We start from the raw sequence: 22,383 nt of genomic DNA, 5'->3' as shown, positions 1-22,383 counted from the left end.
ACTCTGAAACGACTTTCCTTTTATGATGACATCACTTAGGCCATGCAGGCTATTGGATAACAGTCAAACAGCTATTTACGCCAATACAATACAGGGACAATACAAATTAATAAAACAAATTCAGCCAGATTTAGGATGGCTAATTTTTAATCTGTAGTCCCAGGTCAGGTTGATTATTAAGATGATGATGATAATAATAATAAAACCCTTAATATTGTGCAGATTATATTAACAATCTTAATTACAATGCTTTTTAAAAACACAAAAAAAAAATAAAGATGTACAGCACTGAACTAAGATTTAGTCCGTTTAGTTGATTTCATTTTTATTACAGTCAAAGTACCAGAGGTGAATATATGCTTTGATTGAAGGGCCTTCAAATATTGTATCGGAGTCCAAATTGTTGAGAACTACTGGGTTAAAAAATAAAAATCCCACCCTACATTTTTTTTCTCAAGATCCTGTTTCACTCTGATAAATGTCACATTACGCAAGTCAAATTGTGAATGACAAGTTGACTTTAAAGAGTATATTCTCTGCTAACAGCAACAAAACAGGACATAAAAACAATTCATACTGTACTATATTGCAAGACAGTCCTTAGGAGCTGAAACACCTAATATTCTTACAAGATCTTTAAAACGCCACATATTTTATGCCGATGTTATTAATCTTCCATAAGCCATATCGTATAATAAGCTAATCTGCTGCAGAAAGCTGCATGAAAGACTCACATCCTCAGGTTTTTAACGCACTGCACAGTCCTGCTGTGCTGGTCATGCTTTTCACTAACACAATTTAGGCAGCCAGCTCAACTCATTTCTAGATGAACAACATGTTTGGAGCTGAAGAGCCTGTTTTTTTTTTTTTTTGGTATTTGGTTTGGATGCTGAACGTCTCTCGTGTCCATGCTGCAATCCCAGCGTGTGCAGGTTGAGCTGGGTTTCATTATTTACATCTCTGAGGATCCTCCTGAGCTCTAATCTGCACGTCTCGCAGGCTCCTCAGGGCTATTTCATTTAGCTTTAATATGTGCGTTTGACGTTTTGTTCATTTAGCTTCCCCCTTTAATTTAATTGACATGCTGCTGCCTTGTTTTGTTTGTTCTCACTTATGTAGGGATGGGGGGGGGGGGGGGGGTTTCTCATCTTCTAATGCTTCTATAATGCTGCGGTTGTGTTAGAACTTTTATTGTGTGTGGACAGACAGATAAAAATGAATTTATGCAAGCATGCTTATGGGAAGGTAAAAGTCAGTGACTTTTTCATTACATTACAATTGCATGCGGTACCTGTGGGCATCAGCAGAATTGTGTAATGTGTAATCGGATAGACTGAATAATAACCAGCTGAGATTATGAGAATGCCATTATGTTGGTTATCGATTATGTGCATTGGTTAATGTTGCCTTTAAATTAGCAGTTATTTAATGGTGTAGACTGATGGTCCAAAAAGCACTTTGAGAAAACAAGAGCAAAGAAAGGGTTGTGATTTTCAAGAGCATAAACTTATAGTTAATTGTTAAACTTATTTACTTATCTACTTTTAGCTCATGTGAAATTACTCTGGGGCCTAGACCAGAAATATTTGTCAAAAGTAAGGTTATATAAGAGCTCCCAGCGCTAAATGAATGTTAACGCAGTTGTGAATGATTTTATTAAGAATTATTTTCTTATAAGTGAAAAGTAAAACTTTAGCCTATAACAAAATGATATTATAATTTTCAGATGTAATCTGCAAAATCTTACATTAATGATTTTTAAACATACGAGAATTTTTATTTTAGAAACATATCCCTGCTAATGAGAACAGGCTCATAAATAATAATAATAATAATAATTCAGTCATGTTATTTCTGATTATTAAGTGTTTATATCTGAACATGTACCATCTTGCAGACGTTCCATTTGTATTATTTTATCAGCATTACTGATTGTCTAAATTATGTAGGCAGTTTTAAAGGAAGGTTTCACAAAATGGTGTGTGTTTTAGCTACTACAGTATCTGAATTTGTTCTTTGTTTCGGGGACATCAGAAGCGCTGGTCGCAAATGGTGCGGCTGCCATCTGGCGGTCACTGCGAGAACGACACCTACTCAGACCTATCAATGTCTGCACATTTACTGGCATTATTCTATCAATCGCATATGACTTTAGTTCAGAGCAACCTAGCGCAGCTTCATAATGGTACATGTGGTCATTAAACTTTCACACTCTGAGGTTGAAATTACACCATATAAGTTTCAAATAAACTGCAGTTGAGATTGATGATAATTCTGAATTTCTAAACGCATTACACAAGTAAAAAAAAAAAGTTAGCGTTCTTTGAAACTAAATATATAATTAATAATAATATAAATCAATACTTTTTTTGGCACAGTGTATAGTCAAAAAAGTCTGGGTGGTTTAAATGTCAAAACATTTGAAGAAATAAAGTATATAATAAGCTCAAATGAATTATTTTTATTTTATTTCCTTATTAATATAACCAAAAAATTGAAGTACAGCTATATTATTAGTAGTAGTAGTATTACTATCATTAAAAAAAAGCATGTCTATCAAATTGAGGAACACTGCAAGAAGCCATGTAGTTGTGATGTCATCACATGACCAAAAAGAAAGGAAATAGCCCCCCACACACACACACACACACACACACACACACACACACACACACACACTATGCAGTCATTTTCCCCCCAGGTGCAACAGGGTAAAGCCCCCCACACACACACACACACACACACACACACACACACACACACACACACACTATGCAGTCATTTTCCCCCCAGGTGCAACAGGGTAAAGACAATGGTATTAACAACTTGCCATTGCACCATACATATGTGATATATGTGACCCTGGACCACAAAACCAGTCTTAAGTAGCACGGGTATATTTGTAGCAATAGCCAAAAATACATTGTGTGGGTCAAAATTATCCATTTTTCTTTTATGCAAAAATCATTAGGATATTAAGTAAAGATCGTGTTCCATGAAGATATTTTGTCAATTTCCTACCGTAAATATATCAAAACAAAATTTTTGATAAGTAATATGCATTGCTAAGAACTTCATTTGGACAATTTTAAAGGTGATTTTCTCAATATTTTAAAAAAAAATTTGCACCATCAGATTCCAGATTTTAAAATAGCTCAATTTGAAAAATGTACCCTTATGACTGGTTTTGTGGTCCCAATATGTGACCCCAAGGTCACATATTGGGTATATTACATACATAAGGTAGCCTATGTTAAAGGGGTCATATGATGCGATTTCAAGTTTTCCTTTCTCTTTGGAGTGTTACAAGCTCTTGGTGCATAAAGAAGATCTGTAAAGTTGCAAAGACTAAAGTCTCAAATCCAAAGAGATATTCTATATAAAAGTTAAGGGTCAGCCACGCCTACCTAAAACAGCTCGTTCTAACACGCCCCCACATATCTACCTCACTATGTGAGAAGATTTGCATAATGCGTTTGTAATGGGTTTTAATGTTTTTGTCTCGTCGCTCCAGCCAGACACGGCATCAACAGTATGGTGAGGGGCGTAACATTTCCGTCACACGCTTGAGGGATTCGGCCAATCACAATGCACTGGATAGCTGGCCAATCACAGCACACCTCGCTTTTCAGACCGATGAGCTTTGTAAAAATCGACGTGTTTCAAAAAGGCGGGGCATAGAGGAGAAACAATAATGTACAGTATGTGGAAAATAATGTTTTTTTTTACTTTACACTGCATAAACACATTTCATTACACCAAATACACAAAATAATGTTATTTTTAGCAACATCATATGACCCCTTTAAAGGTAGCTGACCCATAAAGCTTGCAACTGCATGTGAATCCCAAACCATGTGAATAAAGCCTAACATAAAAAAAAGAAATCCTGACTGAATAGCCTGTGTTTGTGTGAGTGTGTGCGTACGTGTGTGTGCGCGCGTGCGTGTGTGTGTGTAGTCATGTGTGAGCCTCACTGGACTGATGATCTGTGATTTCAGTGCCATCTGGGCTTGGCCCTCAGGCTGTTTAGATCTTCATGCAACAATCTGACATCAATATGTAACACAGTTGCATCAGACAAAACCCATTCCCAAATCCAGCATGCACAATCAAATCAGCAAACCCCCAAGAACCTTTGTTTACAAACGGAAAAACGACAATAACACGGCCAGAGGATTGCCAAATGCATTTAGATGGGGGGGGCGACGACCTCGTGTTGTATAATCAAAGTTTATTCATATCACCAGCCTGTTTCACCAACAAGGCCTCCATCTCACACAGCGGGCTGCCGATATCCACCCGATCTCACCTAAACAAAAACCATCTCATCTCCCGACCAAGCGAGTCATTTCAGGTTATTAATACAACTAATTACCCTTTTTCTGGCCAAATTTAAATTTAAATGAACAATCGGAGATATCATCAAGAGAAGCAAAGGTGCCCCGCTGTGTTCTTTTCCTCTGATGGAAAGATTACAATTAGAGCACTGGAGTGGTAAGGGCAGGAGAGAGAGAGCGAACGAGAGCCTATTACACTGAAAAAATCTCCAATTACAAATCCGCTATACAGTTGTCAGTGGTAATTAAATGTGTGGCGAGTGCGGGGGCTTTGCTATTTGTGGCACCCTCCGTTTCGTCATATTCAAGCCATATTTATGTGCGTGACGTGAAGGTGACAGATATCGACGTGTAAAGTTCGACAGAACGCCAGTTTTTAAAGTTAAAGCCAGTCTTGTTGATCAACTTTTTAATAGAGGAATAGTTTGGGATTATCGATTGTGAATAAAGTCTTTCCACTGTCTGACCTTGGCTGCTTCAGGAAGTTTAGGTCAGTGCAATTAAAACCAAATCAAAAAGCCAGAACACAGACAGAAGGACATTTGGCGTAAAAACAGACGTTGCATGTTCACGGAAAAAGTCTTTAATCTTTTTTTTTTTTAAGAATTATGTACAGGTTTATATTAAAATCACATAACACACAGAATGCCTTCCCAACAGGAGCCCAAGTGAGTAAGCTTACAAATGCAAGCATTACCCATAATTCTCTTAGCATGCTCTTCCAAACAGTGGACAAACATTGTACGCTAGGGATTATAAAGCTCTTAAATACAGATCGAGTACAATGCCTTGCTCCGTCAACATAGCCAGTTCAGTTCAGTACCCCAAAACCCTGTTTACACCAGAAATCATCGCTGGAGTCACTTCTGCTAAAACAGTGAACAAATGAATAGTAGTGTATTTATTCAAACGCTCTCACTGCTTTAATTAAAAAAGGCCCTATTGGAAATCACAAAGATTATGCAATTACTCTTAGGTTAGAATATTTGAACATTGAGACCATCACCTTTTATTTCTTCCAGTTACAACAAAAACACCAACCTTTCAATCTCAAGCAAACCATGAGGGGGGGAAAAAAGAAAAGAAACAAGTCCTCTTCAAATATTTGCCACAGGTTACATAACCCTCAAGGTGCATGTTTTAGTTAGGACAGGCTTTGTACACAAAAACATCAGTATAAGAATGTCATGAAAATACAGTCTTTGATTCCTTTGGCAACTACTTTCACCAAGATGCAGATGCCACCAAATGCAACACTGCTGCTATAGGGGGGAAAAAATAAATAAAATCAACCGCTGCAAACAAACAGAGCACCAAAATAGTCTGATAGCCTGAACCATTCAAGATATTGAGATGTTTAATCAACAACACCCGATTCCACGTTACAGAAAATGTTGAAAAGGCGATTCAGTTTTATATCACATAAGTTAAAAGGGAACAAATAAAAACAAAGATATTCTGTTATAACATTTATATAGAATATAAATGCTATAATATACAGAATATCAGTGTTGTTCCAAAGTGCACTGCGAAGTGAGTCTTGTAGCTGATGCTCTTCGTATTACACTTTGTGCAAGAGAGAGATACATGGTAGCAACCAGCGATATAGAGTTCATGCACCATTCAAATCAGAAAGAAAAAGTATATACAGAGCTCTAAAGGCTACAAAAGCTAGAGGAAAAGAATGCATTACATTTTATTCATCCCTTTATGTACATAGTCGGAGGTAGAACTAATTGTTCTAAGTGCATCTACTATATTTAGGACCAACACCCAGCCCCCAGCGTTTGCTTTTAGATGTTTAGCAGTAACAATAAAATACAGATTTGAAGCGGGAAACTCTGACAACCACGTAAAATATTAAGGATACATTTCTTTTGCCCTAGTTCTACTGGTGTGCAAAGGTTAGTGGGATGTTCTGATCTAATAAAGATAATTTAACGATAACACACAGAGCATGATATTTTATATTCCTGTTTAAATAATATACTGATATCAACAGCAAAAACTGTTCTGAAGAATATGTGCTAGCTGTTAGGGGGTTATGACACGAGGTAGCCTGTATCAATACATATATTCTCCTCAACATCAATACACTAGCATTGATAATGCCACAGTGTTAAAATGTTCCTTGCTATCTAAACTCAAACAACACACTGTCAGAAAAAATATGCAAAAATTGTACCAGCTTGTCACTGGACTTAAGGTACTACTTTGAACCATTTAGGGGTAAATAAGTGGTCTCTTTGAGGGTACATCCTACACTTTTTTTCTGCGTGAACCTCAAATTACACAAAAATATTCCTCCTAACTAATAGTTTTACTTGGGAATTGCATTATAAAAATAACAATGATTTAATCCTGCAAAAGTAAGAACTCTGAAAAAATACATGGAATTTCAACACAAGTAAAGGGTCAGTAGCAAACTAAATAAAAATATTTTCTGGGGACGACAGCAATAACTCTCATGTAAGACCCAGCAGTCCATTTTCCATCTATTCAACACAAATAACAATCCTCATACTGACTGTCCAAATGTAGGGTGTTTCTACTTGGCATGTTGTACTTTTTATTTCAGGTTTGTTATTAATAGCATAGTGGCGTTTAGCCAGGCTTGACTTTGACACATCCGACTTCCTCACTTCAAGGAAGACGCAAGAACTGCGAGATGTGGCAGAAAATCCACCAAAACTAAAAGAACAAGTGTTACTGCAAATATCAGCAAGGCACTAATTCAGAACTCTATCCGCTAATGTGAAGACACCCTGTTTTAGCAGCTCTCTGTGAGATTGAATATTTCTAGAACTTGTTTCCTCAACCGAACCGTGCGCATCTGCCCGACAACTAATTCACAACAAGTCAGTAAATTTTATAAAACATTAAATGCAGGAGTTAAGTAATAAATACATTTTATTTTATATAAATATGTGGGCCCTTATTTTCAAATTGTCTGGGAAACGTAGGAAAGAATCAATGTACAATAATGACAAAACCTGTTTACATTCATAGAACAAGCTGCACTATTAAAATAATGGCATGATTAATTTGATAAACTGTAACATTGATACACTTGCAGCATCTATAGTGATGCGTTCTTCGATATGACTCGACGTTAGATTTGAACGGGGTGAGATTGCACGGTTTATACAAGGAGGACAGAATCATGGATTCCCCTCTGAAGCGTCCCGACACATGATCGTTGCAGGTAGTTCCTGGTCCCTTTTTCACTCGATAGGTATGTTTTAACAGAGTTAATTACTTGCTAAATCTGTGTTTAATATAAAATTTGATTCTAAGCCCCAGCACCTCCCCAGTACTACAGAAAAAGACATGAGTTATAAGTGAGATCAGTAGAGAGCGGTAATGTCGCCACCTGCCGCATTATTTGTTTTTTTTCCTTTAACACCCCAGCGTAGTAAAACCTGTCATGATCATATCTAATGTGTGATCTAATTTAAACTTGAAGTGTTTTTGCCTCTATGTACAGCTATACAGACGTTCTCGATGAAGGGGAGAGTTGTCCGCGCTGTCCTCTCTCTCCCTTCTCTCTCTCTCTTTCTCCTTCCTACAGTCTGCCCATACAGGTGGCTGTTCTGCTTCACTTGCGATCGTCGATGGTTTTAATGAATTCCACGGCGGCAGTGAACTGCATCCACCAATAGCACTCCTCCCCGCTCAGCCTGCTGGCGTAGAAATTATTGATGTACTGAATGGTGGACAGAAGGCAGGGTGGGTTTGCCTGGAGGGAGGGAGAGAACGAGCGAGAGGGGGGAATTAACGTAGGAGATAACATCTGACCACCCACATTGTGCATGCTTACACATTCAAGCGCACTTACAAGTTTAGAAAATCTGGTGTGGGCGTGTGCAGAGCAAATGCAAATAGGTATGGTTGGGGGAAACTGAAAAACCCTCCCACACACACAATAACACACATCAAGCAAACAAAAACTCTAGTATTAGTATCAGTGCATTAAGTCTGTTTCCAAATACTTTACAGGTTCTAACCTTGAAGCAGAGTAGCATTCAAAAGTTTTTTTTTAAGGAATTAATACTTTTGTTCAGCAAGGATGCATAAAATTGAACAATATATATATAATAAAAAAAATAAAAATAAAAAAAGCTGTTCTTTTCAAATTTTTACTGTATTGTTGATCAAATAAATGCAACAAAAAATTTTTTTAATCTTACCAACCACAAAAAATTTAAACGGTAATTTATACAAAATTATCCTTAAAAAGAATAATCTTCAACAACTTTTTTTTAAATATCATTTGTAGCAGTGATGCACAATACCATACCTTTTTTTTTTTTTTAATAATGTCATTTAAAAATATATATTTTAGTTTATCGTATCAGCAAATATTGGAAATTAGGGCTGGGCGATATGGCCAAAAAAATTCATGATATTGATAATTATCATGATAAATTTCAAATGAGTGCTGTCAAACAATTAATCGTGATTAATCGCATCCAAAATAAATGTTTTGTTTACATAATATATGTGTGTGTACATTTATTATGTATATATATAAATATGCACACATACAGCATATATTTTGAAAATATTTACATGTATTTAAATGTACATTCATATAATTTATATCATATATAAATATATTCAAAACATAAATATATACATGCATGTGTGTGTCTTTATATATACACATAATAAATATACACAGCACACACACATTATGTAAACAAAAACTTTTATTTTGGATGCGATTAATCGTTTGACAGCACTATTTCAAATATTTCTTTCTTTCAAGTTTAAAGACAGACTTTTGCTCCTAAGTGAAAGTTGTAGAAAGCAGACCGTTAATTGTGGTTTTAAACTACTCTTATGGTCACAACATGACAAACACTTTACGTTTTTGAGTTCTTTACACTTTTCCAGTCATTTTTCCTTAAAATAAGTATCTTAATAGAAAATGTATTTTCTTAGTTTCTGCATGTTCTAATGAGTGGTATTGTTTCAAATCATGAAACAGGTTTGAGTTGCCTGACTTTGACAAGTATCTTCAACATAGTTTGTAGTTCAGGCTGCAATATGCATTAATATTACATGTTTTGTCTCTTAGAAATGCACATTTGACAGTAGCTTGAGTTAGGATGACCTAAATAATAGCGATTTAGATTGAAAAGCCTTCTGACTGTATCTTTGCACACCAGTGTTTCTCCTGTTTGTCAGCGCGGTTTCATCTGGCTGTAAACTAGTTTAAATCACCGAGTCATTTGTGTTGTTTGCTGAATTCAAGCGCTTCACTGTGGTCACATGACCCGACACTTATTAGCGAGTAAACAGTGCTCTAGTAATCTCGCGCTGCACTGCTATTTGAACTTTGAGCTGAGCGGATATAGGTCCGTGTGGAACGATTCAAATAAATAGCATTGTTTTGATCAGCTTTTGGCACATAAAATTATATCAAACATGTATCAAACTTGTGTTATCATTTTATCAAGTAAAACTACATTGCGCTAATTATCGTTATCCTTTTATCGCCCAGCCCTATTGGAAATATAACTGTGCAGCTGGTTTTTAAGCATCAGGGAGGCGAAAACAAATAAATATTAGGTATCTTTTTAAAGGACAAAGCAATGAATTCTGCTCTTACAAAATTGCAACTGCAAGTTGCTTGTATTTGAAAGGATGTGCAGTTTTTCATTACATCTTAAAGCGGTTTAATAAAGTCAATGTGTGTTATGGATGTACAGTAGTTGCGATTACAGAACAAGCTGAATTTATTTAATGAACTTCTAAAGAGATATTTTTTATTAAATGCCATATTTGATTACTTAGACCCCGATGCTTATGGGCCTTAGTGCCAACTATCAGAAATGATCATTGTACTGTTACAGAATGCACAACGCACTTAACGCAATTATGAGCATTATCACTCTATGGTTGTGTCTCTTAACTCACTTTAATCAGGACAAAGACGAGCACAGGGACAAAGTCGTCCGCCCCGGGTACAGCGTCCTCATTGGCCAGGCTGAGCAGGTTCATAATTGTGGAGCACATGCGCAGGATGCACTGTACTTTATCTCGTGGGGTCTTATAGGCGTTGATGGTCCTGATCTCAGCCTGCGCTGAGGGCCACGGTGCCTCCTTCAGATACACCTGCACAGATTCACACAAAGATTAAATGCTGTTTTTCTGTCTTTGTTTCTAACTATATTCTGAGACGTAGTGCAAATGGTTACCTCTGGGATCTGCAGGGCTTTGTGATTGGCCGTCACCACTTTGGACAGACGCTGAATGTGCTCCTGGAATAGCCTTGAATAAAGGAGACATACCAGTAACCACATATACCATTTTCTTTTGCAAATTAACACAATCACAGGCATTTGAAACATATTTAGTGTTTAAGCAGGCATAAATAGAATTTTAGTCCAATAAGATCATTGTGGGTGCAACAAAGACAAAAACCATGTCTGGCTGACAAAACGTCAGACAAATTAGTATAGAGGAAGTTGCATCATGCATCACATCTGGTTTAGACACAATGTGGAAATTAACAGGAATAAGGAAGAAGGATTTATGAGTTTCCTCACTCGTCTCTGTGGATGTCCCCATCCTGGTTGGGGTAGAATGCCAGTTTGAAGATGCGGTTCATGACGCTGCGTTCGATGGCCATCTGGGCATCCTGGAGCTGCTCTTCACTGGCATACTGCCAGATGGCATCGTGGGCCATGGCTCCATACAGGTAACGCAGGAAATCCTCCACGGCTGCTGTCTTATCGTCAGCTGCTGTGCAGCCCTGAAATGCTGCAGAACCACAAAGACAGTCGAACTTAAATGCAGGGATCTCACATTATCATTTCATACAACCACTCAAATTTAGCTGAATTAAATGTACACATGGGTAATTTTATTTTGCACTAAGAAAATATTTTAGATTTTCGACCAGATGCAGCTGCTTCAGACACTTAATTTTGCCTGTTCACAGGAAATAAAATTATTTTATGTACAGTACAAATAGCATATGTGCAAATTCACTGCTAAGTAATTTAGTCATTTTACACACCATTCAGTTTGGGGTCAGTAAGAATTTTTATTTTTTCTAACACTAAAATAATGTTATTTAGCAAGGATGTACTAAATTGATCTAAACTAACAGTAAAGCTATGCATAATGAAACAAATGATTTATATTTAAAGTAAACGCTGTTCATTTGAAAAAAAAAAGGATCATGTAAGACAGAAGGATCCTAAAGACAGGAGTAATGGCTGCAGAAAATTCAGCTTCGCCCTTATAGGAATAAATTCCATTCTAATGTATATTAAATTTTTTTTAACTTGTTTTAAATTGTAATCTTTTTTCACAATATTACTGTTTTTACTGTATTTCTGATCAAACAAATCCAGGCTTACTGAACATAAGAGGCTTCTTTAAAACACTTCTTAAGTAACCGCAAACTTTTGAACAGTACTGTATTTTTAAATTACTTGCACTGTGATGTGTCTGGTCTATTAAATGAGACCACAACCAGCCTGCAGTTCTTCATGAATACAATCTCAGACATCATTAATCCACTACACTACAGAGTAGTACTTTAGATAGGTGTGTAATACAAGTCACTATAGTCTGAAAAGGGCTAGCCACGCATACATAACTATACAATTAGTAGCTGTAAAAATGGAGAACTCCAGCTAGCTAGTAACCGCCGGGTAATTAAAGTTTTTGAGACCTCGACTCTAATGAAACAAATATCCACCTCTGCTCTGAGAAGGACTCAAACTGACTCAAATGCACTGGAATCTTCAATCAACACCATAAGTGCAACTACAAGCAGTTTTCGTATTCATAGAGATGTGTATAGACCTTTGATGAAGTCAAGCATCTTTGACTCCATGTGTTCCAGGAGCAGTCGTACACAGACGGTGGTAAAGTAGCGGTTGGCCACTTCTTTATCTCTCAACACTCTCTGCAGGAGTCGCTCCAGATGAGCCTGAGACGTCTGCAAGCCTTGCCTGCACCGTGTCAGATAGGCGATGTACGGAGCCCGTTTCCTATTGCACAAAACCATCACAGCGCTCATTATGGAGTCATGCCCAAAAATATGTCAGCACAATCTTTTATTAAACGGTGATTCACAGATGTGTGTGAAAGAAGTGAGGAAAGGAGAGAAACAATGTGACAAAGTTAGGGAGACATTAAAAGAGAGAGAGATTTGTTTGTTGTTAGTTTCTCATTTTTTATGTTTCTTAATCAGGATCCATTCAGGCAGCTGAAAGACCTATCTCTGCTTAAAGAGCAGCTCGATAACGTTCAGCGTCGTGTGGAGGATGAAGTCGGAGTTGGGATTCCACAGGTAACGTAGGACTTTAGATTTTTGGCAAACTCAGCAATGGACCCTTTTTCACGTAAGTTACTGCTATGATGCATTTCCGCAACAATTAACGTGGTAAATCTAGCATGTTTATATGTTCATTAAAAGAGAGAGAGAGAGAGAGAGAGAGAGAGAGAGAGAGAGAGAGAGAGAGAGTATAAGAGAGTAATTTGTGTACCTGTAGTCCTCTGCCATGGCAGTGAGCAGTTTTCTGCAGGTGCGGGGGTCGAGGTGGCTGACGCAGCGCGTAGTCTCCTGGATCTGAGCCATCTGGTTCTTATCCTGCAGGTTAATGGCCTCCGCCAGCTGCACCTTCAGAAAGCACACGATCTCGTTGTCTGAGGAGAGAGAGGAGACAGGGGCCAGACATAAATGCACAGCGTTTTAAACCTCAAAACCTGCGGAACAGCTACTTTCACCCCATGTGTACAGAGCTACAAAAACTTTAGTTCAGATGAAGGTTCCTTTTAAACAGGACTGCATACTAGCATAAAAATAATAACAACAACAATGACAAGAGTAATAATAGTTCATAAAATAAAATTAAAAACATAATTGTAGTATTAATAATAATGACTATCATTATTATTAACAACACTAATAATTGCACATTTGTATTGCAGTTAATAGTTTTAATTATATAAAACTAATACTGTTTTAAAATAGCATTCATTTATTATTATCATTATTATTATTATTATAAATTAAAAGTGACATATTACAACTTTGTAAGAAGTATAGTACGAGGCAAGTATAGATAATAGAAGATAATATAGATAATAAGTAACCTTCAGGATCTGCATGGTCTGGGAGACCGTTACGTGTTGTTGCCGGTGGAATGATGGGAAATACAACCGAATCTGCAGAGCACAGCGCCAGGCGTAGCTTTTTCTTAATATCACTGCAGAGATACAACAGACAGGTTACGCACACATTAGATCAAAATTCACTCCTCATTCTGATTCTGTTAAATGTTCATTGCCATTTTGGTTTCTGAGACTTAAAACTTTCAGAATATACTGGTTTTACTTTCAAGAGAATAAAGTGTGAGTGAGAGTTAGTTTGTCTGAGACACCTGAAGGAGAATGTCTTGTCCTGAGGTGGCGCTGTCTGACTGGCAGAGTCTGGAAGGTCATCTGCAGAGATGTTCTGCAGGGCTTCATCTTTAGGGGAGTCATGCTCACTGTCTCCTTCTCTACAAGGCTCTGTAAAAACAGAGCAAAACGGTTACAAACAGCAGACGACAAACTGTTTCGTTGATACATTTAGTCTAAGAAGCAACATAAGCAGTGTTGGAGAAGCTATTTTAAAAACTGTAGTCAAACTACTCTGAAAGTAGTTAAAGGAATAGTTTACTGGAATTACTGCAACTATTTCCAGGGCTGTTCCAAACGATATAAGTTGCTAACAAAAGCTATTATATTTTCGTATTGCATTTCATATAATAGTCAAAAAAAGACTAAGCCCAATGTATTTTACTACAAAATAATGAGGAACTTCTACACACTGATTCACTGATCAATCTGTAAATTATTCTTGTTGTATTGAAGTTTATGCCATATCAGCTTCACAGGCTATTTAATGCCAGACACAGATTTAACATTGAATAAATAAATACAATAAATAAATCATTTAATAAAATTGAACTTGGATTAAAAAAAAACCCAGAGTAAACAATTCTGTGTGTGTATATACTCTATAAAATATTACTTGTGAAAAAATTGTTTCACTTAATAAAAAAAAAAGTCTTATAAAACAAATCCTTTTTGTCAAAATCTGTGAATTCATGTGATTCATGCTTGATATATTTACATGAACTATCTGCACAAACCAGTTCACTAAAATTAATTGGACAATGCTACACATGAGGGGACAACGTCTGTACCAGACTACTATAAAATGTTAGAAGCATAACTACTTTTTAGTTATTTACTCCACAATACTGAAGAAAGAGAGTGTTTCTAGAGTTTCTAAATAAAGTATGAATATTATCATTAGGGTTGTTACGTTGAGGAAATTTTCCCACCGGTTAATCGACGTGTGACAGCACCGGTAATACCGGTATCACCGTGGGGGCGGGGGTGGGGGCGTTCCCTCTTTTCCTCGCTTTCCTTCGCTTTTAAATAGCTTGTAAAATCTGCGTGCACATTTTACTTTCACTTTCAAATAGCAGCAATTCAGCGTAAAGCAATTGTTCGTTTTTAGTTTGTTTGAATTTCCCCTCTTTTCCTCGCTTTTAAAAAGCTTAAAAGCGCCGTGCGCATTTTACTTTCACTTTCGAATAAGTGACAGTTCGTGTCAATTGCTTGAATGCAACAACAAAATACAACGTCAAACTCACTTTAGCCTATATATAAAACATAGAACTTTTATTAACAAAAAAAATAAAAATACACCATGCTATAGGGCAGGCTATATAACTTACATAAAGTTTATATAGGTATACAAAACAGGAAATAGGCCAAGTAAACATGTATAATATATAAACAAATAAATAAGAAACTTAGAACGTTTATTAGCAAAACGAGTAAGAAAGCTTGGAGGCATGGCATACACAAAACAAATTACAGTTTAAATAAAGTAAAAATCTGCAAACAATGTGGAACCAATTAAATTAGGAAACGAATGTTTAAAAAAACTTCCAAAATCACCTTAGATAAACGGCAAAAGTCAACAGGCTTTTCAAAATCCAAAATATTGTCAAACAGGCACTTTTGCATCTCGTTTCGAAACTAAATCATCCACCATCGTCTTGTCTGTCTCACCTCACTCTTCTTGCCAGTCAGCTCGACTCACTCTCCTCACTGGATAAATGAAATCTGATCTGTGATGCAACTGTCGTTCGGCACGCTGCATTGAGCAGCCGCGTTCAGTTTTTAATTGTAGTGTCTGTTCTTTTACTGAACTAAATGATTTTTATTACTATAAAAAAACAAAACGACAGTGGGGGTCGGTGCCACGGTGGGCAAGTGACATAACCAGTGTTGCGGCTTAACAACGGTATCACCGTCAGCACAGTCTATCACGGCAAGCCTAATTATCATATGACAAACCTTGTCCAACATAAGTTCCAGAAACTGCCCCATCACTGTGGGTGGGTCGTTTCTCCATGATGTACTTGTACTTGTCCATTATTGCCTCTGCTGACTGGGTCTTAGAGCTCTGCCTGAATGCTGAAGGCTCATCTGGTATACCTGAGATGCATACACAAGTGATCAGCTTGGACAGTTGCTGCAGTGAGTGTTTGATAAGAGTTTAATGAAAGCAGACCTTGTGGTACCCTCTCTGCTCCTTGCTCGTCTTTTTCCGGCTTGTCCCGCTTTCGCAGCCCCCCGATCGGCACTACAAAAATGAACAGGAACAGTTCTTGTCACCAAAATATAAAAATAAAAAAATTCAGAACGCTGCAGCTGTGCTCCTACAAGAAGACAAACCTCAAGACACGGACCCTCTCCGGTCCACTGTATCAAATGGACGAACATGCTTTGAATGCTTTTGAGCCACTACCAAATATTCAGTAACGGGGAAATAAAACAGGAAGCATGTCACTACTAAAGTGCAAACACACAGATGTGGGCCTCTGTGCTGCAGAATGTCATGTGTATGCGCGTGTGAAGGATGTGTGTGAAAACAAACTGATGACATTGTCTTAATATGAAAAGTCTATGAAAATTGAGGTCCCGATTCCAAAATTTCAATAGTTACCAAGAACAGTAAAATATCTCGGCTCTCAACACTAATTTTGATTCCACAACACAATTGGTGGCTGACTAAATACTTTTTTCCCCCACTGTATATGCTAGTAAACAATCTTGTTGTTTTTAATTTAATAAAGTATTTAACTTTCTAAATTATTATTCATTTTAGTTGTGACTTGATACCAAAGTAGGTCGTTTTTATATCCCTACAGAAGATTATACATCTTTTTCAAGTGCATATTTGAGCAAAATCCTTATTTAGAGTTCAACCACTGCAAAATAAATTATGGAAAACCAAGATGGCTGCATGAAGGAAAAGATGAAGCTTGACTGTGTCACGTCTCAGCTCGAGCCGTCACGTAGTGGCGAGGAGAAATCTACAGGAGCTAGCAAATATTCGGGCTGCTAGTGTACAGCACTAGACTGAGTGGGAGAGAGCTTGAAGAGTGGGTTACCTGGGAGTTCACCCTCTGCAGTCCAATAGAGCACTGTGTGAGGAACACAGACAGCAACAGACAGGGTTGGGCTTCACAAACACATACCCAAGCCATGCTAAATGCTAATTGCTAAGGGGCATCAGAAAGTTAGACCGAATCGAGTAGAATTTGGGAGTTTTGTTTTTTAGTTTTTCATTAAATTGATCAAAAGTGACAGAAAAGACATTTATAATGTTACAATAGATTTCTATTTTTCAAATAAATGCTGTTCTTTTGAACTTTATTCATCGCAGAATATTGAAAATATGTATAAAATAGAATATATAATTTATACCCCAAACATTTAATCATACAAGGCAATTCCATGCAAAACACATCTTTAGTGTTTAATAGTCAATCATCTGAAAGAAAAGAACAGCCAATAGAAAACACTTGATTTTCAAAATGAATAATAAATTAAAGAAGAAAATCACAGACAATTTCTTCTCCAATTAGAAACACTGATTCACATTCAGAAATGCAACAATCCGAGTACACATTTAAAGTTTTGCACATTTAAATAAGTCTTATAGTTGTAGGAATGCACATTAGAGCAGTGACCATATCAGTATTAGCCAATATTAAAGTTTTCAATTTTATATACAATAACAGAAGCAGATATTATCAGTACTCATCAAATATGCCCCTCCCCCCATTCAAACAGAATACTACTTTTTTCTATGCCAACTATTTCCATATTTAAACGCAATTTTCAAGCCATTGACCACTGATCCACAGGATGAAAGCAGGCATGTACTCATTACAAAAACCTTCAGGGTATAAGAGTTGGGCTCCTCACCTTTAGGAATGGCAGGAACAAAGCGCTTCTTCCACCAGGGTCTGTTCCTATCAGACTTCTCATCATCGCTATCCTTTCTGTCCTCAGACTGAACACATACAAAAACATGATCATTTAAGGAAGTAGTTCACTCAAACATTTACATTCTGTCAATTACTTGACCTCAATTAACTTGAACCGTGAATGAAGAAAAAAAATATAAATAAAAAAAAAAAAATTAATTTAAGTTTCCGTTTATGTAACATAGTTGAGTAGATTTAGAGATTTTTTTTTCTCAGAAATAAAAAATTTTACATAGCGGAAGTTATTGTAACTTTTAATTCTAATTACATTTTTAGAGAAAGAAAGAAAGAAAGAAAGAAAGAAAGAAAGAGAGAGAGAAAGAAAGAAAGAAATGCATACCATTACAAAAAATATCTAATTCAAAAATATGCTGTTCTTTTAAACTTTAAATTATTGGTTTTTTTTTTTAATCATTGTTTTCACAAAAATATTAAGTAGCACAACTGTTTTAAATACTGATAATTAGGGATGCGCCGATCTGATATTCATATCGGGTATCGTCTCTGATAGTGCCATTTTTCTTGGATCAGGTATCGGTCAGAGAGAGCCGATCCAAATCCGATAATTTTTTATTTTTTATTTTTTCTCGTGTACTCATTACAAAAACCTTCAGGGTATAAGAGTTGGGCTCCTCACCTTTAGGAATGGCAGGAACAAAGCGCTTCTTCCACCAGGGTCTGTTCCTATCAGACTTCTCATCATCGCTATCCTTTCTGTCCTCAGACTGAACACATACAAAAACATGATCATTTAAGGAAGTAGTTCACTCAAACATTTACATTCTGTCAATTACTTGACCTCAATTAACTTGAACCGTGAATGAAGAAAAAAAATATAAATAAAAAAAAAAAAATTAATTTAAGTTTCCGTTTATGTAACATAGTTGAGTAGATTTAGAGATTTTTTTTTCTCAGAAATAAAAAATTTTACATAGCGGAAGTTATTGTAACTTTTAATTCTAATTACATTTTTAGAGAAAGAAAGAAAGAAAGAAAGAAAGAAAGAAAGAAAGAAAGAAAGAAAGAGAGAGAGAAAGAAAGAAAGAAATGCATACCATTACAAAAAATATCTAATTCAAAAATATGCTGTTCTTTTAAACTTTAAATTATTGGTTTTTTTTTTTAATCATTGTTTTCACAAAAATATTAAGTAGCACAACTGTTTTAAATACTGATAATTAGGGATGCGCCGATCTGATATTCATATCGGGTATCGGCTCTGATAGTGCCATTTTTCTTGGATCAGGTATCGGTCAGAGAGAGCCGATCCAAATCCGATAATTTTTTATTTTTTATTTTTTCTCGATTGTGCGAATTATTCTGTTACTTCTGAAGCCATACGATAGCTTAATGTAGTCTGTATCTAGTAGATTGTGAAAGAATAATTATCAGTTCCACACACAGAGATATATAAATTCTACATTTATTTAAATGAGGGAAAAAAACTTCACTGGTATCGGATCGGTATCTGTATCGGCCAATACTGAACCCTAGGTATCGGAATCGGTATCAGAGGCGAAAAATGCGGATCGGAGCATCCCTACTGATAATAATAATAAATATATCCTGAGCAGCAAATCAGCATATTAGAATGACTTCTGAAGGGTCATGTGACATTGAACACTGGAGTAATGGCTTCTGAAAAGTCAGCTTTGCATCACAGTAATACATTACATTTTAATTATTATATTAAAATAGAAAACAGTTATTTTAAATTGAATTAATATTGATACAGTAGAGGAAGTATAGATATATAATACTGATTACACAAAACTGATAAATCCATCTTTCTAACCTCTCCTTTGAGTGAATCCTTGCTGGGAGAGGAGGTGGGTCCTGTGGAATAAGCCCCAGCCGGTTCTCTCTCCTCCATCATGGTCTTGCGGTTCAGTCCGGGATCACTGTTGGGTCTGCGGCCAGCGGACACCACATCTGTGCTGCGGCTCCTGACCAGCCTTTCAGGGTAAGAGTGCCTCTGCTTGGGATGCTCCAGGTCACTCTGCGCCAGGTGGGGGGCGAAGAGGGGTGGACGAGGCTCTTGGTGGCCCATTATGCTGGCCTCTGGAATGGGGGGGTCAGGAGGAGGGTGAGGGGGCCGGGGATAGTGTACCTTGGGCCGCACGATGGTGCCAGTGGACGAACCTGCAAAGACATTTGACCCAAATTTAGAGGGTCTTTGCCTATGTATTTAAATCATGTCACTGGCTAAACTCTATACCTGTGAGAAAAACGTTTATGCATATTAATATTTGCAACGAAACCTCCAGTTCTTGACAAACAAAACTAGAGCCAGGGTCGTGACATGACTTCTGTTCAACTGGCATTCATAAAAAAAAGGTTGCATGCACACCGTCAGCAGGAGTGAGTGTGTGTGTGTGTGTGTGTGTGTGAGAGAGAGAGCTTGAGAGAGCTGTCAGAGTCAGACAGACCTCAGGTGAAAGTAGGCCACCTGTTCCAAGGGTACAGCATCTCTGCTGTGTGCCTTCCAATGCCAGCCCTGTGCCACTAGCTCAGTAGGGACAGGCCACTGAGCCAAAACGCTTGCAGTGAGGTCTAGCAACCTGTCATCCCCTCACCTTGCCCCACACACACGTATTCTCACAATGTCTCTCCAACACATTTATGCAACTTTCCATTGTAGATTTGTAGGCTTAGACATACACAAATCAAATTTAGCCTTTAAACACCAACATAATAAAAACCCTCTATTCTACAAGAATGGGCCATAATAGGATAGAAGTCTGGCAAGTGCTTGCTTTATTTCACAGCGCACACGCTGTTTAGTGGGCTCTTGTCATTAGGCACATTAATGACACTCCTTTCTAGCTCTTACATGTGTAAGTACTGCATTCTACAGCAGTGCATGCTGGGAAGTGACATTACCTTCTCCAGAGGAGAGAGGATCGAACATGGCCAGCAGTGAATCTGCTTGAGAGGGTGCACAGGATAGACTGTGAGCTCCTAGAGAGGTGGAAGAATGGAGGGGTGCATAAAGGGATGAAGTAAATGAGTGACAAAGGACATGTTAGTTCCACACCAGAAATCCCAAGAAACATATTCAACAGCTGTGCAGGATAAGATTTAATAGTGAATAAAAACATATGTCTGAAGATAAAAAGTTTGACATACTCCTTTTATAGATGCGTTTACAAAACTCGCAACAAATTTGAATTTAAACTTAAAGATGCACCAAGTTATTACATGTTCATTCTTTAAGCAACTGATATGTCAGGATTATGTCTCTGCTACCCATTTTCCATCAACTGGTCTGCAACATAAGCAGACATTCACTGAAAAATACAGATGCACTGATATTAAAATCCTGAGCGATAAAGAAGAGCCAGTAGTTATATAAAATGTTATAGACAATAGCATTAACAATTTTTTATGTTTTTGAAAGAAGTCCCTAATGCTCACCAAGGCTGCATTTATTTGTTCAAAGTACAGTAAAACAGTAATATTGTGAAAAATTGTAACAATATAAAATAACCGTTTTCTATTTTAATACATTTTAAAATGCTATTTATTCCTGTGATGGCACAGCTGAATATTCAGGAGCCATTACTTCAGTCTTCAGTGTAAACCGCATTTATTTGAAACAGAAATCTTCTGCAACATTATAAAATACTTTATTCACTTTTGAATTTAATGCATCCTTGCTGAATAAACACTTATTTCCAAAAACTTACTGACCCCAAACTTTTGAAAGGTAGTGAAAATGTATATATAATGTCAAATATAATTTTTTTTTAAATCACTAATATCAGCTGATATCAGAAATGGTACTGACACATTTTGGCAAAGGTTGTCTGAATTGCGTTTCACTGAAGTTGAATCATCTATTGAAACTTTCTTGGTGCATCTTTAAGTAATGAGTGAGTGAGTGTGTGTGTGTGTGTGTGTGTGTGTGTGTGTGTGCTCAATCAGTCACTTGATTGTGTGTTTGTACCATGAGCAGAGTCCTCTCCATCTGGACTGGTCACGGAGTCTTTGCCTCCAAAATCTGAGCTGCACTCTGAGCGTAGGTCTTCAATCTTATTGGGGATGTCCTCTGACGTGGCACTGATGCCTGCACAAACAATATGTATCAAATCAGCAAAACCTCCAACTATAAATCACAGATGGAAACATATTACCTATAGAGCTGTGAAGTAGTCTGGTTTGTCAAAGAGGAAACTTTTCCTGACATACTACCTCTGATACAAGGAACAAATGACAAAAAAAAACACTCTGTTCTGCTGCCTTAGCAAAACAAGCCTAAAGTTTGACTGTGCATATATCTCTCAGATCTACAGAATAGTTCAGAGAGTAAGCAAAAGTATAGCGTGTACTGATGGAGTGGTGGCCATGTTGAACAGCCAATCTCATTTCAAGCTCTTTATGGAAGCGAAAAAACCATGCCAATGCTCCCTTGAGCACACAAAGAGGGCAGGAGCATCCCCAGGGAGGTCAGATTAGGTGAACGAGATATGGAAACGGCAAGAATGAACGAAGGAGGAAGGGAAAGGCGATCCATCTGCCGAAGTCCGCAGGGAAAACTCCCCACAAGGAGTTTGCCGTTGTGTTACATGGCTATTCGTCTTCATCAGCATGTCAGGGAAGAAGGGTCGCTGAATAAAGAACTCGGCGAGGCAGAGAATAACATTCAAATGTGACATGCGAGATGTTAAAAC

At 37.2% G+C, this 22,383-nt stretch overlaps 1 protein-coding gene across 6 annotated transcripts in view; it reads right to left on the bottom strand.

The window, feature by feature from the left end:
- Positions 1-4,617: 4,617 nt before the first annotated feature.
- Positions 4,618-22,383, bottom strand: part of gapvd1 (GTPase activating protein and VPS9 domains 1) — a 52,687-nt gene continuing 34,921 nt past the window's right edge. For 4 of the 6 annotated variants that reach the window (XM_016231870.1, XM_016231871.1, XM_016231873.1 and 1 more), the window contains 15 exons: positions 21,660-21,779; positions 20,594-20,671; positions 19,506-19,852; positions 18,348-18,435; positions 16,829-16,861; positions 15,946-16,017; positions 15,729-15,869; positions 13,751-13,880; positions 13,464-13,576; positions 12,854-13,013; positions 12,168-12,355; positions 10,898-11,111; positions 10,547-10,619; positions 10,266-10,463; positions 4,618-8,079 (listed from right to left, as the gene is read on the bottom strand). In XM_016231870.1, coding sequence (XP_016087356.1) covers positions 7,939-8,079; positions 10,266-10,463; positions 10,547-10,619; positions 10,898-11,111; positions 12,168-12,355; positions 12,854-13,013; positions 13,464-13,576; positions 13,751-13,880; positions 15,729-15,869; positions 15,946-16,017; positions 16,829-16,861; positions 18,348-18,435; positions 19,506-19,852; positions 20,594-20,671; positions 21,660-21,779 — 2,096 coding nt within the window. In that variant the 3' untranslated portion in view covers positions 4,618-7,938. The remainder of the gene's footprint in view (positions 8,080-10,265; positions 10,464-10,546; positions 10,620-10,897; positions 11,112-12,167; positions 12,356-12,853; positions 13,014-13,463; positions 13,577-13,750; positions 13,881-15,728; positions 15,870-15,945; positions 16,018-16,828; positions 16,862-18,347; positions 18,436-19,505; positions 19,853-20,593; positions 20,672-21,659; positions 21,780-22,383) is intronic. The other 2 variants (XM_016231872.1, XM_016231876.1) reach the window with 1 other exon arrangement.

This window comes from Sinocyclocheilus grahami, unplaced genomic scaffold (assembly GCF_001515645.1).
Source record: "Sinocyclocheilus grahami isolate Dianchi unplaced genomic scaffold, SAMN03320097.WGS_v1.1 scaffold401.1, whole genome shotgun sequence".
Taxonomy (NCBI): domain Eukaryota; kingdom Metazoa; phylum Chordata; class Actinopteri; order Cypriniformes; family Cyprinidae; genus Sinocyclocheilus; species Sinocyclocheilus grahami.
This window is presented reverse-complemented; position numbering and strand designations above follow the sequence as displayed.